This window comes from Anolis sagrei, chromosome 1 (assembly GCF_037176765.1).
Source record: "Anolis sagrei isolate rAnoSag1 chromosome 1, rAnoSag1.mat, whole genome shotgun sequence".
Taxonomy (NCBI): Eukaryota; Metazoa; Chordata; class Lepidosauria; order Squamata; family Dactyloidae; genus Anolis; species Anolis sagrei.
Genome location: NC_090021.1, coordinates 34606028 through 34625308, shown reverse-complemented (window position 1 = coordinate 34625308; position 19281 = coordinate 34606028). Strand labels below are relative to the sequence as shown.

General features: G+C 37.0%; 1 protein-coding gene across 2 annotated transcripts in view; it reads left to right on the top strand.

The window, feature by feature from the left end:
- USH2A (usherin) overlaps positions 1 to 19281 on the top strand; it is a 546480-nt gene that overhangs the window by 234092 nt on the left and 293107 nt on the right. For both annotated transcript variants that reach the window (XM_060754270.2, XM_060754269.2), the window contains exon 33: positions 17698 to 17857. In XM_060754270.2, the coding sequence (XP_060610253.2) occupies positions 17698 to 17857 (160 nt within the window). The remainder of the gene's footprint in view (positions 1 to 17697; positions 17858 to 19281) is intronic.

Genomic DNA, 19281 nt, shown 5'->3' with positions numbered 1-19281 from the left:
CTATTTGATATTTCTTTTTAAAAATGAAACAAGTTTCCTAAATTGAATTTTCATAAGAGAGAATTTCTACAGTTGTGTTCATTACTGTTCCTGGAATATAATGTGTTGTGTTAATTAATTCACAGAATAACCAACTCTGAGTGTAACTGATCCTAGAATCACTGAGCAATGGCTAATGCTGTAATAGAGATTCTTATAATGGGAGGTGGAAATATAAACTGAAAATGAAAAATTGTATTTGAAGGGAAATGATGCTGGGAGAGTAGAAGAGTACATTATTGAAATTACAAGAACTGTGACCTATATAGCAGCACAATTATTGTTGCCTGGCTGTTAACCCCTGGGCTGTAACTGAACATTACAGGTGTATCACATCACATGCACCTGCTACGCTGGGGATTTACCTGGCCTAAGATGGTAATGAATGATGGCAACACAACCAGAGGATATAGTAGAGACCCAAAAGCGATACAGTTTATTATCGTCCTCCTAAGATTTAACATTTAACAGTATTCTCCTGTGAGGCACATGGGGAATAATATTACACATTATATGGAAGTTTCCACTTACTGCTGAAGGACGCAAATCACCCTTGAAGCCATTGGAAGTGTTAGCTACTTCAGGAGAGAACGTGAGCCATTTTCTGCTTCCATTAAGTCACTAGATATTGTGTGACTGAATTGGTTAGAAATGGGATTGCCTGTCTTGTCTAAATTTCTCAGTGGATTATTTTAAAACTTTTTAAATGGACTATCTCTCCTTATGCAACTTAATGCATCAATACCATAAAGCTGTATTCCAGTTTTCTAAGGGTAAGATACCTTCCTTACTCTCTTTTAAGGAACTTTCTCTCTGAAAAAAAACTTACTGCTTTAACATGAGTATTAACGAGCACAATTAACATGACCATTAAAATGCAAACATTTTAATATATTGGTATTCTGAAGTTCAAACTGTTACATAGAGTCCTTGCTTTGTTTCTTCAGTGAGCCTTTCTGGAACACATGGAAAACATGAGTGTGTAGCTTAGTGCTGCTAATCGGAGTTCTTTCTTCTGTAACTCTAGCTCTAGTTTTCTGTTGGACTAGTGACTACCTTGCTAGTAGGGCTGGACAAAAACTACATTTATAACCAGATGTCAATGGAGCAAAAGTGGCTGTCTGGAATTATTTTCAGATTTCCCTAAAATGAGATTCAGGGATCTCAGCTTTTCGGGGGGGAAAAGGAAGAGTTTATTTACCAAATTAGTAGAGTTTATTTACCAAGTTATCTCGAATGAGAGAAGTGCTGCTGGCATGGTGCTACAGGAATAGCCTCAATGCTCATCTGCCTACCTTCTGCGATAAAATCTTGTGGAGTGTTTTGCTATTTGAACCAATATGTCATTCTCCCTGCAAATTGAACTACTGCTGCTGTTTTATACTCATTACCCGAATTATTGACATAAGCCATTATAGCCTTTTAGTTGATTCTGCATCCCATCAGGTTTTACTGTTATTCTAAAATATGTTGCTTTATGTTTGACTTGAAGCTTATTACATGAAGTGCTGTATAGCTTCAAAAGTTGTTATAATTTTACAGAACAGATATATTCATAGCCATCATACAGATACACACACACACACACACACACACATCTGTCATATAAATTTGTTACTAGTTAAAGTTGACATATTACAAAAAAATAAATAGAACATAAGCACTAAAATTAAGTAACATAAATCAAAGCATATAAGGAAAACATCAGACTAATATTCTTTAAGTAAGGCATAAACTTAATGTTTTAAGATTATTATCATGGAAAAGATGGGGAAAGAGAATTCATTACTGTTCCAATGATGGCAAAACTGCAAATACTAGACTCCATTATGGCAGATGTGCAGTATAAATGCAAGTTCAGCCTGCTGGTATTGATTTCTTTTTATGCCATTCCTAGCAAATGTCTATAATGACATGTAAATACATATCTGGATTCATAACGTAGGAATAGTGTTATTATTTAATCATCCTAATAAAGACTATATGACATAAGGTCTGCAGACGTAAGTGGAAAAAAGAGTGAGCTAGAGAAAAAGCAGATTTTCATGCTGATGAAACTCTATTGCCATGGACCCAACAGCTAAAAAGCATGCCCTTGCTAATGGTTGAAATATGCTATCATTTTTGTGATAATTCTGATGCACACAGCAAGTGAGATGATGGCTAGAGTCCAGCATAAAGTTAAGTGATGTTTTCTAATCCAAGGCCATGGATTCTAGATATAGTCTTGCATTAGATCAACTAGTCTTCACAACAGTTGAAGCAAGGCATTGCCTTCCTCTATATTTCTCACATTGTGGTTTTGCCACAAGACTGTAATCCTAATAATAGCCTGCCTGATAATTTTAGATTACAATTCCCATCACTTATCACTTTTGATGGTGCTGGGTTTTGGACTCACCAAATCTGCCATCCAGCATGGCCAGTAGCCCAGTTGACTAGAGGATTTTGAGAGCTGCAGTTCAAACCCCTATTTTTTTCAACCCCTGATTACAACTGCATTTCATGCAATGTGAGACAATAATATCACGATGTAAGGGCAAATCATTGTTAAAAGTCAATCAAAAGTTAGAAAAAAAGACCCCGATCCCCCAAATCCATGGGTCAATTTTCTCTAAGCATCAATTGGTGGTGACTGATTAAGAATATTTATTGGCTGCTCTAGAAGTATGATGTAAGCCAGCGGTTTTTAAAATGTGCTCTGTGAAGCTCGTGGGGTTATGGGAATAATACTGAGGGACTTCATGTTTTCCTCTCCCCCTCTCATCTCCCTCTTCCAATTGTGCATGATTGAGGCTTTCCTTCTTCCCTTCTCTTTGCTCCTTCTGCCCCTCCAAATGCACATATCAGCTTTCCCTCCTCTTTCCTGTTCCTCTAACTCAAAGCACACACACAGTGGCTTATTTACCCCTGCCAGGAAGGGATCAAGTGAGTGAGGAAATGAATTCAGGTACAGAAAGGAAGGCATCGTGTGAAGGGAGGACCTGCTGAGGTGGAAGGCAAGGTCTCTCTTGGTCTCAGTCTCCATTGGTGGGTCTCTTTCCTGCTCCCACCAGCAGCCACAGCAGCAGTTTTCTCCTGGAGGACAGACTCTTTTTCCCATGTCCACCCACATCTAGGTCCCTTCCCCTTCTGTCAGGCAGCAAAAGCACAATCAAAGCACCGCCTGAACAGTGGAAGAGAAATATGGTTCTGGAAGGAAGGCAGGCACACTCCCTTGCTTCCCTTCTTATGCAGACCCTTATGTAGACCCTTTCCCCCACCCCTCACCCCCTCACCAAGCAAATCCTTTCCCCTGGGTGTGCTTTGATAGTGCTTTTACTGCATGGTAAAAGGGGGTTGGACTGGATGGCCCCTGGGCTTACTCCTATTACTATTTTTATTACTCCTACTAATATTACTACAGGGACTGGATTACCATCTGCCAGGGGTGCTTTGTGCTTTTCCTGCATGGCAGGAGGAGGGGGTTGGACTGGATGGCCCCTGAGGGCTTCCATTGAAATACTGTTACAATTATGTTGGTCAAAATTGTTCTTCGTTTTAAATATTGTGTTCTTTTTTCCCTTTCTTTTTGCATTACAAATGAGATATGGGCAGTGTGCATAGGAATTTGTTCATGTTTTCTTTCAATTAGTTCACACAAACACTCTTCATTCATCTGCCATTGGTCTGGCCCATCTGCCAAATTTTAAAATGAAATGGATCAAAAAGTTGCCCTTTCTTTGATATGGAGGATATATCAAACTGGCAAAACTTTGGTATTACAAGTAATGAGTGTTTGTTTAACAGAGACCAAGAACTGGTGTAATATAAAAAAGTTATATAATGTTCTTTCCCTTGCCCTCTATACTGTTTTCCTCCCCCTCATCACTACTAGATATTTGTTAAAATTTAACATGAGTTAAATACCTGTTCTCTTTTCCCTACCATATCCTTTGGAAAAAAATATTTGGAAATTACTAATAAAAAGATTACCAAAAAAGTTTGCTCATATAAGGTAGGTTAAGGTAAAGCTTTTCCCCTGACATTAAGTCCAGTCTTGTCCGACTCTGGGATGTGGTGCTCATCTCCATTTCTAAGCTGAAGAGCCAGCGTTGTCCATAGAGATCTCCAAGGTCATGTGGCCAGCATGACTGCATGGAGTGCCATTACCTTCCTGCCAGAGCAGTACCTATTGATCTACTCACATTCACATGTTTTTGAACTGTTAGGTTGGCAGAAGCTGGGGCTGACAGTGGAAGCTCACGCTGCTCCCCAGATTCGAATCTGCGACCCTTCGGTCAACAAGCTCAGCATCTCACCACTTTAACCCAATGTGCCACTGGGGGCTCCCGATGCTTATATACATATAATATAATATAATATATAATATAATATATAAACATTTATTGTGGTTCCATGAGAAACTTTTACTTCAAAAAGTACTTTTTGGCTGAAAACGTTTGAGCACGAGAACCCCTGATGTAAGCTATGGCTGGGCAAAGCATATTCCTCATCATTGGCTATATTTGATATTAGGTAGGCAAATCCTTGATTATTTCTTTTTTGCAAGCTATGAGAAATATGTACAATAGTTTCTCCCTGCTGTGGGAGAAAATGAACATTCTCTGGAGTATTCATCCCATATTTCAATGTCTCACAAAGAAATTATTCTGCATGCACAAATATTTTCTTGTTGTTGTTTTGCATTAAAAAACAGTTTTAGACACATAAAAGAGTTTCCTGTGCAGGTATGTGTGAATGTATATACAGAAACCACACATCAATATTTTTGCACAGAAAATTTGAGTGGGTTTTTTTGCATAGAAAGAGTGTTTTTCCTAATAGAGGAAATCTTTCGGGGGGAGGGGGGAGGAGAGGACATGGAAAACATGTGTGCTTTTCAACAAAAAAATATTTCTATGCAACACTTGGCTAGATTGTTAGTTTTCTCATCAGGGTTTCCTGATTTTTGGGATCCTGTTTCTTTGACCTAGGAATGAATAATATAAATCCTGTGTTTCCATCTGGAAGCAAATAATAAGCATTTTAATTTTTATCTCTACTAGCTATGATCACACAATCTATAATCCATCCACTGGAGGGCTGCACTCACTTTCCCCATCTTAAATGCTAACTAGTGCATAAAATATATACATGTATACTATTTATCATTTGTACTATAAGTGATAAGCATCCCAGGGTACTTTTGATTCTTCCAGTGCAGCTCACTTGCAAGCAAAACTTTGAATTTCTTTTTTAAAATAATCAAACATCACTGCCAGCTTCTGAAAATATGAATGGAATTCCATTCTTAATTACTTTGATGCAAATATCAATGTATAACAATTTTAAGGTAACAGTGAATGATTCTGTGACTCCAACACAGGTTTTGTTAGAATATACTATATTACTAAAATGCTCTCTCCCAAATTTAGTTGACTTACATGTGCATAACAAGGCACACTATGCTATGTATCAGTTATTTAAAGTGTTTTGATAACTAAAAAAATAGATAGCTCTTAAAGTACAAGGGGTTTTCCCTTCTGTCAGCTGAAATACTATGGACTCCTGTGGTGTTGTTGGCAGAAATTAATAGCATTGTTCCCACATCAGCCAAGCATTTTTCCTTGTAGTGTTAAGTTGCAGTAGGAAGGTGAATCTATGCATAATTGAAATCGTTCTGTTTACATTTATATGCAAATATGGCACAGGGAATGGAAGCTGAACAATACTCAAAACAGCATAAAATGTATAGGGGGAAAATGAAGAGGTAAAAAAGTCCATCTCCAGATTAGAAATATGAGAGTCCCCATCTTGAAAGACAAGACAGGATTTTTGCTTAAATCAATATCTTGAAAACAAACTGATTCCAGTTTACAAAAATTTTGAAATCAGTTTGTTGGTAGCAGATAGGAAAACATTAATGGATGTATTTCAAACACACACATTCATGAAGATAGTGGCTAAATAACTACAATAAAATGCCTTCATCTATGTATTCTTTCTTCTAGTTTCAGTTATCCATGGAGGCTGTTACTGGAAGTGTTTGTTGGTATATCTTGGTCCACTAGTGTGACTGTATAGTATGCTTAGTCAGGAGGTTGACGATCTGCCTTCTGTTTGTGCATAAGCATCTGCAGTCTAGCAAATGCAGTCTACTAAATAGCTTACATCTGAGCTATAGGGTTATAGCAGCAGTTTCATGTTATATATTATATATATATTACTTTGTTGAATTGTTGGCAACAAATTGTGCCAGTTGTAAGCCGCCCTGAGTCCCACCTAGGGGGTTGAGAAGGGTGGGGTAGAAATGCCGCCAATTTTAGCCCTGTGTGACGAGATCCATAAACTGACAGCTTGTGAAGCTGTTTCAACAGGGACATGGTCTCTGTAACCTGCTCCAGTTAACTCTCTGACTGCAATATTACACTAATTCAAACAGGATGTAACTAAGGCATATACAACTGTGGTCAGATCTGGCATCTCAAAGAATGGGTACAGTTGGAGCACAAACTTTAAATATGCAAATCACTCCTTGTCACTACAGAAATCTGAGCCTCCAGGTTCAGCACTGGGTCCATAAATATAGAAAAACTGCAAACCTGTGTCTTCAAAGAGAGTGTAAACTCATCTTATACAGGCTGAATTCCTGTTCTCTGATCTGCTGCCTAAATGACTAAGAACACCTCTGGTTTGTCTGGGTAAAATTTCAGTTTGTTTGCTCTCATTCAGTTCATCACTGATTAAAAGCTCTGATTCAAGACTGGGATAGCTTTCTTGGAATCAGATGGGAAGGAGAGATAGAGTTGAGTATTCATACACATATTGCTGGCATCCAAAACTCTGGACAACCTTTCCCAGCAGTTTCATGTATATAGCATGGAAGACAAAACAGAACTCTGAGGACCCCACAGACCAATGACGAGGAATTCAAAAAGAAATTGCCCCGCCCACCTTTAGGGTGGTTTGCCCCTCCAGGGAGGAATGGACCCACTGTAGAACAATGCCTCTAACTCCTATGCTAGTAGGATGGTCAGAAGGATACTATTCTGAGGGGTCTAGCAGAACCAACAGAGTTATACTCTCCTCAAACAGTTTGCTGAGTAGGCTATTCAACAAGGAAACAAAAATTGTCTCTGTCTCAAAGCCAAACCTGAAACCAGGTCAAAATGGGTCTAGATTATGTTTCATGCAGAAACTCCACCATTATTGTTAATTGTAATTTTAACATGAGCAATATGGCACAGCAGTCTTGTATTAATATATTCTGTGCTAATCAGACCAAATCTGGAATACCACATTCAATTTTGGGCACATTTTAAGAAGGGTGGAGACTTGTTGGTGTGGGTTCAAAGAAGTGCCACAAAGACAACAAGAGGTGTGGAGAGCAAAACCTATGAGAAAAGGTTGAGGAAACTGGACATGTTAGACCAAGTGGAGAGAAGATTGAGACATGTCATGTATTGTATTCTTTTTTTTAAAAAATATTAAATTTATTGTAATGTACCTTTAATTAGAAGAAGATAGAACATCAAAAGAGTGAGATTATTGTGTTCTTTCATCCCCCAAAGTGTTGTTATAGAGAGGAGAGTGTAAATTTGTTCTCTGCTATCTCAGAGGGTAGGGCTAGTTCTAATGGTTTTAGGTCATAGAAAGGCAAATTTCATTAGAAGAAACATCTTGATAGTAAGAGCAGTTCAGCACTGGAACTAATTGCTAAGAGAGGTGGTGGAGTTTCTTTCTCTGGCCATCTACAAAAAGGGATTGGGCAGCTACCTGCTGGATATGTTCTAACTGTATTTCCTTCACTGAGCAGGAGATTGTACCTGATGTCCTATGGGATTGCTTCCAATTCTACAATTCTAATGGACTTAAAAGTATGGGGATAATTCTAATGGTTTTAAGAAATTAATGGAGAGATGGAGGATTCTTTTTTAAACAGTATGTGACTTTTTAATAATATATGATACTTAACATAAATATACTTTTTTAGTTATATCATTCTCCCATGATCAGCTGTGCAAAGTTAAAGCTGGTGTAGAATGGACACACAACCACTAGCAGTCTGAAGTTAATCTGTAACTGGCTGACTAAGGCAACTGATTTAGTGTGTCATGGAAAGGCAGCCAAATGTTACTTTATTCTTTTTGTAATTGTAAAAAAGAAGAAAGCTTATGGAACTTCTGCAGCTTGACGGAATGGGCAAGCATTTTCTATTCTGACGCAGACAGCAAATGACACGGGGCATCTCTGATAGGCAATACATACTACTCCAAACATTTTATCAGTAGCAGCCAGTTCTAGCTCCCCAATCCCTTCAACCCACATGCATTCTAAGGTAGAAGAACTCTCACTTCCAGTTACACACCCAACTAAAATTCTTTTCTTCTTCCCTATGTGGGATATTTTCAACAATGAAAATTTCAACATTGATGTTGATTAACTGATGGTGTTGAAAATGTTGTGTCCCTTGGCTTATGGTGTTTCTCAGAGTCTCATCTTGTCCTCAGAGGTACTTAACTTCTTTTAAACTTATACCTGAAACTGCTGTGAAAGCCATCTCTATTTGAGGAGGTTCAATGACACACAATATGCTTATCTAAATCAGGAAAGCTGTTTAAACTCTGAATTGGTTACTGATGAACTTACTAGCTGAGGGCAATGGTTACAAGGTAAATCAACTTTAAACCAGACAAGGCAGAGGTGTCAAAAGGCACTTCAGATGATAGAGTTTCAACTAGTGTTGGATAATGTAACAGTCCTTCAAAGATTTAACCTGACAACATGAATGTCCTACTGTAAGGATGTAATCTCCAGTAACTTTGCAAAGGAAGTAATTGTATAGTAATCTAGAACATTCAGGAACTATAGAATATTTGAGTAATCTATAACATTTGGGCACTCTAGATTATTCAGGTAGCCTAGAACCAAAAGACAGTCTAAAACAGGCCTGCCCAGCCTGTGGCCCTCCAGGTGTTTGGGACTCCAACTCCCTGAAGCCCTAGCAACATGTTCAATGGTCAGGAATTGGAAGATGAGTCCAAAACACCTGGAGGGCCATAAGTAGTAGATGCCTGCTCTAGAACATTTAGGTGATCTAGAACATTTGGGTGGTCTACAGTCCTGCTGTTAAACCAGAGACAGTTAAGAGAGAATATGAAGCTTGTTACACAGCTTCATAGTCTTTTTCCAGCCATAATTCATAGTACATGGTTATGAGCTATAAATTATAATATTTGTTGGAACCTATTTAACAGACTACATTTTTGTATAGGAGATTTTAAGATCCTAGAAAGAGCTTTTTATATGCACCTGCCACTTGAAGAAACATGTTTGATAGGAACATGAACGCCTTCTTGGTAGTTGCTCCTTGGAATTGAAACTCCCTGGCAAAGGAGGTCTGCCTCACTCAGTCTGCATTGCCCTTCCTCCAATTGGCAAAGATAGATTCAACCATATAGCTGTTTGGTGTTTAAACTAACTTGCAGGAAAGGTCTTAAATTGGTGAAGTAACTGATTTAAACCTTAGAAATAACCCTATTACTTCCAAGTGGTATTCTTACTTTATTTCCATGCTGCCCTTTAATTATCACTTTGTTTAAATTTGAGCACTACTTTGTTAACTGGTTGAGGCACCTTTAGTAGAAACAATAGGAGATAGGTACTATTGGTGAAGAAATCAACTAAGCTTCTTAAGGAAGGACTTTTCAAAGTTTGAGTACTGCCATCAAAAAGCCCTCTCCTGTCCCAGGATCTTCTGGATGGCATATTCTCCTCCTGTTTTGGGTTGGCAAGGACAATTCTATTTAATCCTATGTCATCCTACTTTCTAAACTGTTTTGGAAATGTCCCAGTTTATTTCTCCATTTTGCACCTTTCCCCTTTGTCTTTACAGCAAACTAAGTTCAAATTGAAAAAAAATACTTTGCACTCTGTTAACTTAGAAAGGGAAGCAAAGACAGGTGAAGTAAAATCTTGCATTTCCTGGTAGGTTCAGGCAAAAAACAAACAAACAAACAAACCTGCCCTAGCTTCCCCTAGACCTAGAGTGTTTGTTCTTTATCATAACTTTGTCATCTTGACCAAATTTGAATGTTCTTGGGCAACACATGTCCTAATTTTCATTTCTGAAGTTTTAGAGAGCATGGGATGATGGTTTAATAACTTCGGGAACATTGCAGTTTCATTATTCAACCATTGTTGAGTTGCATGTGGGAATGCAATCTAAAGGGATTTGGAACATGATAAAATGAAGTCCTGTCAGATATATCTCCTCAGCCTCCTTAGAAAAAGGGTATTGTACAAAGCTCCCATGGTTGCAATGTTCTTATATTTTAGAATGACCCAAGATTGTTTCTCATGCCCAAGTACTTGCAACATTACAACATTGGTCTAATATGCTTGTTGAAACTAAATAATGAAAGCTACGTATAGCCAGTTTCTGAAAAAAAAAAAGACTATTCTAACATTCAGCTTTAATGGATAATAACTAAGCAGGACACTTCTAGCCTATATACCCAGGGAAGCTAGCAAAATAACAGAAACATAGAACAGAGGGAATTGAAAAATATACCTTGATCTGTGTGCTTGAGATTGGGGAATTCAGAAGTCTCTTAAGGGTTCACTACTTGTGAATTATGCATTTCACACTCACTAGTAGGCGTAAATGCATAATTCTAATCTGTTCTTATTATTTATTTATAACACACCAGTAGAATGTAAATTGTCTGCCTCCTTTCAACAAGCTTATCATGCCATTTAAGGTATGCAGATATTTCAGTGGAGTCTACATAGACAATTTGCCTAGGCGGGCACATTGATTCCAATTAAAGGACATATAAACTGCTAATGATAAATTTAACTTGCTTTTCTGGCTCACAGGTGGTCTGCGCAGGGGGTGTTGAAGAGAAAGTCAACAGAAAATTATTCATCTTGGAATAATATGTGAAATACATCTTAAACCTTTTAGTTTCAACTCCCACACACCCACTTGTGTTTATGGTACTTAAAAAAAGAGGAAAGGATATTGCAGGTGAATGCAGGAAATAATTTAAGGCCAGTTTATCACCCTCTGGCATCTGAGGCTAAAACTGGCAAGTGAAAATTATGGTGGTGAGCATCACTGCTGCACACATGGGGCTTCTCACTGACTGTGTCACCCATTTAGAACAGTCCATCTCTTAAATGCAAGCTATATATGATGTAGATTGCTCTTGAACATAACATCTTTCTTTCACAAGTAGCTGGATGATCACTGAATCTGGACCACGGCTTAGCAAAAGAATGCTTTAAACTCTTAACCTCTACTGAGGTATTAATCCAGATTGTGGTTCCCATGCCAGTTATACATGGAAATAAAAGTTCCCATTTGTTCTACTGGGAAGTCCTGGCTAATTATAGAGTTGGAAAAGATCACGAAGACCATCCAGTCCAATTCCCTGCTATACAAAAATATACTATCAAAGCACTCCTGAAAGGTGCCTTGTTTCTCCCAGAATGGAACCCAAGGTGGTTCCCAGAAAGAGTCAGTTAAAAAGCCTGAACAATAACATTTTTGAAACAATTAAGAACCCCACATGAAACAATACAAAATCATTTAAAGGACATATATCTTGAAAAATAAAACACCCAAATAAATTTCCAGGCACATTTGAAAGTGTTGTTTATCAGCTACAAAGCTCTGTACAAGTGACATCAAAGCTATGTGAAAAAACTATATTTTCCTGCAATTACGCCTCCTTAAATGGAGTATTTGAATAACATGTCTCATGTTTGCATCTTTCATACTTTATGAAATGCATATATAATTTTTATTGCAATGCTCAATGCTCTGTTCAAATACAATATGTAGCACACGAATTGCCTGTAATCCTGTCAAGTTGTGGCACTTTTCATTTTATCATGTTTTTCCCCTCAAAGGTTCAAAATAACACCTTAAATTGAATATTGACTGATTAGCTGCCCTGCATGATCTGAATTGTCATGTAGCCTAAATCAGTAAAATGTTTCCAAGTAAATGTATTTTATATCAAAGTGTAGGAATCTGATTTGGAGCAATCAGTCCTTGATTTAGTACAGTACTTTCACATTTATAGTTATATAAACTTGATGCAATACAATTGTAAAATGATTGTTCACAATAGCTGTTTCTCTAACAGGATTTCTCATAGTACTTATGTGAGTAGGCTGTTTTAACACTGTGAATGTCCTTCTCTCCCCCCCCCCCCCTTCTCCCTTTTTACATTACTGAAGTTACTCTTCATTTATTTGCAAGTCTACATGATCAGGATTGGGACCAGCATGTCTGACTCTTCACTAATTGAAATGAGAAAGCAAAGAAATATTAATTAAGCCATGGATAGCAATGTAATGACCTCATTTAAACCAACCATGCAAAGAAATTCAGATTTAATACTGAAAAATAGGTCTCACATTTGAGGCCAATAGATGAACCTTATGTAGATGGATATTTACATAGATATAACCGCATTTATATTTGCTCTGTTTCACCAGCATGACAGTGATTAGAATATGGATCTTGATACTTTAAAAAAATGCAAAACAAAATAATTATCCATCTCTCAGTTTTAGCTGGACTTTTAAAATGCAATTCATAGCTTGAGCTCCAAATAAGAATTAGCCAAAATTTCATGAAATCACTCAACAATAAACCAATCATAGATCTGTTTGGGTTGCTTTGCAATATATTTAAAAACTGAACAAAAGAATGCCTAGGCTTAGCCTACTACTAAATTCCCTTTCTTCATCATTAAATATCGAAAGACTTTATCCACATTTTTAGAGCAACATAAGTGCCTCTAGTTTACAAAAGAGTCACTTCTAATATTTATGAAAGCAGTATTTTTGTAATTCATGTTTGATGCCTGTGTTAATCTTTTCCCAAAGATTCCCTGGAAAATCATCTCAAATGTTCACTGAAATTTAACACAACATTATGATGATTTAGATGTCAATGGCACCATAAAAATAAGCTCTGAAACTTCATATGCATATCAGTTTTTTGACATGAGCTATTGCATGGGTGTAACTGTATATGCAGCCAATGACCACTGGAGTTTCACCACCTGTGATATTAAATAAAGTGAAATGTCTAAAACCTGTTGCCCTAGAAATCTCAATTCTGCATGCTGGGCAGAGTTATAACTCTCCTTATCCATCCTTTTGAAAGCATGTACATGATGAATGATAAACAGAAAACATTTATGTCAAAAGTGCGACTTTAAAGTGATGCGTACAGGTTTAGAAACTTGTCTAAACAATAAAGATTCACAGCACAGTCATGCATGTCTTCTCAGAAGAGTATGTCCTATAGTGTTGAATGAGATTTATTTCCCCTCTGACTATGTATAGGCTTACTTATCTCATAGTAATTATTCTAAAGGTCTCGCCCTCTGGTGACAAACACTGTCTACATGAACAAGAAGTACCAGGATATTCAGACATGCCTTATTGCTGCTGATGTGATGTCTACCCACAGGCATCGCAGTGTACACCTGTAAAACACAATGATTTTATTTTAAAGGTTTCTAAAGCTTAGTCCAGCAATTAATTAATTTGTAAATTTATTCATTTCCTGACAACAGGATCATAACAAAAATTATATTCCATCCTCCGTCACTTTATAGCAGGAAAGAATAATCAAAGATATTCCAAAAATAATCGATTATGTTTCCAGAATATCAGAAAACTGAGACAAGGACCCTTTGCTAATTAGAATATTTACAATTCAAGACTTTTCTGCAAAAAAAATATACATTAAGGGTTTTTTCGTGCAGAAAAATTATTCTGTATTTCCTGCATTTTCTGTATCTTTCAAAAACCAAATAACCCCTCAACAAAAAATGTAGTAAAACAACCAACATAATAGAATTTTAAAAATGCAAACATTGTACACATTTTGTGTAGCATAAATCTCTAACTACTATATATTCTATGTGGAAATAGCAATTGTTTTCTCAACAAATAAACAAAAAATATCATGTGCAGTTTGGGTGTAAAATAAATTTCACGTGCAAATAGTCTTTGAAAGTGGCAGTCTTTGAAGACTTTCTTGAAATGCAAAGGAAATTGCCAAAATTGCTTTTTGCTTCCTTGCAAAATATAATGAACAAAGAATTGCATCCTTACTTTAGAGCAGGAATGAATAACTATCCCATATTCCCTCACTATTCCTATGCTGGATAGATGAAATCTAAATTTTAGAGCCAGACATGCCAACTGAAGAACAACTGATTCAATGAGCAGGACCTAAGGTCTCCATTTCAAAAAGATCAACTAGAATTTTGGTGCTTTTTCTACTGTGTTGCCTTCCATACCTATGCTGTTGTGTCAAAGCCATATAAACTTTTTGAAAATACTTTTTAATATTGATTGAAACAAAAATGAAATGAAAACATTGTTGAAAGAAAAAAATCTGGTAGAAACATTAGTTGGGGAAGCATCACTTCCTGTAATGTTGAACTCAAGTGAATTCCTTCCAAACTACTTTGAAATCATGGCCAGGAAAAGCATTGTTTGCAAACAATAGTACAATGTTGTCAGGGAATTTGCGACCCTTCATGTGGTAAAGAGCTTTCAACTCACATATGCTTGTTTTTTCCTTAGAAAGTACACTGAGCAACATTATTACTGTCTTGCTTGGGGGAACCATCAGTACCTTCATAATAACAGCAGCCATTAAACCAATTACCACCCACATCTGAGTCCTATTTGCATGTCTAACAACCAGAACATCTCTCAGACTTTACACTAAGGAAAATGTAAAAAAAAACAAAACCCTGTCAGCCTTTACAGAGTAAAGATTGAATGTGGGCATAGATAAACAATGAAAAAATGTGTGCATACAGAATGTGGACACAGAGACAGAATTATCAAAGAAGTAGAAAATGCTCAATTTCAGAAGGACAGAAGACATAAAAGCTAGAAGTATGGTGTTGCATAAACAAACAAGAGCCTCTAGGTGTGCTGATCCCTGTGATTTCCCCAAATGTGGAAAACTCTGCATAATTTGTGATAGTTCCTCCAATGAGACACACACAATTCTACAGATTTTTTTTTAAAAGGCAGTGACTAGCCGTTAATTTACTAATGTGGGAGTGAGTAATACCACTTTTAAAACATTCAGTGTCTATGAAGACTTAAAAGAAAATAATTATTTGCTTATTGGTTCACGTTGTAAATTGAGATCAATGAAATTCCTCCAACAATTGCCTGAAATCAATTGCAAAATAGTATATAATTTGAGATCTGTATTGTAAATTAGAGTTTGACATTAATGGGCAAGGTTTCCGTACACTGGGGTGCATTTTCTTGTAATATATAGGGGGATAATTCCTGTGGATCCATTTCTAATGCCTCTTTATAGTGATCTGTTTTTCATGTCCACAATTGCCTACATTTGCGCTTATGCAAATAACCCAATCAAGCAAATGGAAAACAACATGCTGCAATCAGGAGGGCTTGACAAGCAGTAACCTCGGAGTTTTAGGGGAGTGCCCAGGATGTAGATTTATGTTCCTACCTGGATCTGTAGAAACAATTGATCCATTATGAAGCACTTGAATAGGTCAATTTCAGACACGCAGTACAAGTCAGATCAGATGCAGCATGTAATTGATGTTGGTTTGATTTAAATATGCAGTTTCTATCGTTCACTGCCAGCCAAAGTAAAGCTTGGTTTCTTTTAGCATGGGTGTGCATCATCACCCTTATTTTGTGGTGACTTCTTCTCTTAAGATATGAAAGAACTAATTCAGCAATATTCCATCCATGCAAATGAGTAATATATGTGAAGCAGGTGCACTGCATACCCTAATAGGAGAAACTGTAAAATGAGCAGAAAAATAAAAGAAATAATTGGCAAATTCAGGTAACAGGAAGATTCTGTATCTGGGAATGTTAGAAACCGATATAACAATATGGTTGTTCCATTATATATAATCTTAAAGGCTGCAATTTTGCTTTTCATCAAGAGGTTTGTGTGCACCAACAGAAAATGCTAATTTTTCCAGATTAGGTAGACCTCTGGACCTACTGCAGTTGACAACACTGCTTTTCTATGTCCCCCACCTAAGACAATGAATTTCGGAGTAGTTGCCTTTGATCTAGTGAGACTTCGTTCTTGTATATTAAGCATTTCTCACATCTCAGCAGGAAAATAGAGTTTTAGGAGCAATTAAAACAAGATTCATTATGCAATTGACCTGTTATATTTGTAGATTTGACTTTTACAGATTTGATTATTCATATATTTGATTAAAATATCTCTCAATGAATCTCTAAGTCCTCTAGTGTGACACTTTGGTCAGCTTCTGCTGAAAATTCATGGTAGAGGACCTAAAAATGTCTACAGATAAGACCTCCAATATGATCCAGCAGAGGTTGACCATTGAGCCATTTGGAAAAACTGTATTCCCAGAGATGTGTTGTCTCAGGTAAAACAACACAGCACTTTTATTATTTGTGGTTCTTCACTTTTGTGGGGGACCTGTGCTCCTAAGCCCAGTGAATGTAGGGGGCTGATTGTAGTACCCTAGTACTAGTATGTACAGCTGCTCATGTTAGATCTCAGAATCTTAGCAGGGCTGGATCTGGTTAGTCTTTCACTGGGAGACCAAGTATCTCAAGGTATTGCTGGAAGATAGGCTTGTGTGAAACGCTGGGGAATCACTGCCAGATAATACTCAGCTATTTTTTTTTTATCGTGTCAGAAGCGACTTGAGAAACTGCAACTCGCTTCTGGTGTGAGAGAATTGGCCATCTGCAGAGATGTTGCCCAGGAGATGCCCTGATGTGTTACCATCCTCTGGGAGGCTCCTCTCATGTCCCCACATGGGAAGCTGGAGCTGACAGATGGGAGCTCACCACATCTTGTGGATTCCAACCACTGACCTTCAAGTCAGCATTACAGCTGGCACAAAGGTTTAACCCATTGTGCCACTGTAACTCCTGCTCAGCTTTTGAGACAATAGTATGTTTCAGGCTGGATCTATACTGCATTATAATGAGTTTCAGTATGCATAGTAACTGCATTGAACTGCATTATATGGCAGTGTAGATCCAGCTTCAGTGCAAGGAAGCCCTCAATATTCCCATTAACCCTAATCATTTACACATCCAGGAATCCAAGTATGTCACCTTCGTATCTCACAATTCTCTCTCCTTGCCTTCACTAGAACATTACTACACAACACTTGAAAGGTACATTGTGCCATTCAAGTGCTAGAGCCTATTTTAGCCCTAATATGCACCACAATTTTGATTATTTGAGTAAATTTCATATGTGAGAAATCACAAAATATTCCATAATATTTATTTGTAATACTTGAAAATTATTTTTGGGTTAGAAAAGTCATTGAATAATTCGTTGGTAATGTTACATGGGTTTGGCATTATATATATACACAAAAGTATGAAGCAGATAAAACAATATGTTTTTTTCTGTGCAACTGTTTTTAATGTAGTTAAATAGCTCTATCTTCCAAGGATACACAGAACAAAATGAAACCGATAACCATGTTACATATTAACATGTACTGATATTTTAAAATGGAAGGAAATGTATTTTAATGTGTTTGAATCTAATGTTTTGAATGAAATTCAGATGCAAAAATTAAAAGTACTATACTTTTTTCCATTTCTTTTAAACATATATAGGTTTAAGCGTTTTTACAGCATACCAGTTTCTCCTCACTGCCTGCACTATTATTGGCTGTACTAACAGTTCCCAAGTTACCTTGCTTACAGCACAGCTGCCACCAAGTCATGTGGATGCACCAGTCCTAACAGTTCTGGATTCTAAAACAATATATGCACAGTTAAGTGTCATTTCTCTCTTTTTCTAGTGCAAAATCATTTTTTTCTTTTGTTATTGGGATTATATTATTTATGGTTTTCAGTAAAGATGAGGGTGCCACTCACACTGCACAGTAGCTGTTCAAGTAGAATATAGTAGAATAGTCGTGTAGTATGAAAGGGCACCATATTTCAGATGATCATAAGAGAGGTTTCCTGGGACTTATAGATGTGAGTTATTTATTTATTTGAATAATGAAATAAATGTCTTAATTTGCAATGTTTATTGATTTTATCTGTATCACATATATCCTCTTCAAACTGTGGGTGAAAACATTTTACAATGTGCCTTTTAAAACTAGTACAAATTAAAACACAATGCTTTATATTATTAAAACACAACTAATAGAGCCAGGGTGGTGTAGTGGCTTGAGCATTGGACTACTCAGGTTTTGAATCGTAGAATCGTAGACTAATCTCTCCTCAGCTACTAAAACCTACTAAATTACGTTGAGCAAGTCACACTTTTTTAGTCTTAGGAGAAGGCAAACGTATCTTAAGGTCAAATCAGAAATAACTTGAAGGCACACACACTAACAACAATCAAGTTTAATATTCATACATAATCCAATTAAAAACTGGTTAGAAGTACATCAATTAAGTTAATAGTGGTTTTAAAATGGAGGAATATTGCACCAATTTTTGAATAGCACCAACTGAATTTCCCTTAGAATTGTGTTTCAGAGTATAGCCACTAAGAAGACTCTCACAACTGGAACAATCTGGGTCCCCACAATTCTCATAAATGAGGGTAAAACCAGACTCGATCCTACATGCTCAATTGCCTTTAACATGTCTTTGCCAAAAAAGAGAAGGGAAATTGTAAGACAGAAGAATGATCAGGAGCAGATTCTCTTACACCAGTGGTTTTCAACCTGTGGATCTCCAGGTGTTTGGGCCTACATTTCCCAGAAATCCCAGCCAGTCTACCAGCTATTAGGATTTCTGGGAGTTGAAGGCCTAAACATCCAGGGACCCACAGGTTGAGAACCACTGTCTTACACAACTACAATATGTTCAACTTCATTGTAATCACTGTGATTACTTCATATGGAATCCTAGGGCTTGTAGCCTAGATTAGGCATTAGAGCTCTCTAGCTGAGAATTCTGAATGACCTTCCCTAAGCTTTAAATCTCAGGATTCTATAGATTGGAACTATGGCATTTAAAGTGTTATATAATGTGCAAGGGTCCCAGGATGGTGGTCAATGGGGAAGAACATGTTAGCCAATTTATAACACTAAGAATCTAAATGAAATTCTCCTAAAGTAAAAGTTTAAAGGATTATACTGTACAATGCCCTTACCCAAATCATAGCTTTACATATCTGCATCTGACAAAATATATCCTCTCTAGAGATTTTCTAGATCCTCCAGAAAATTCTAC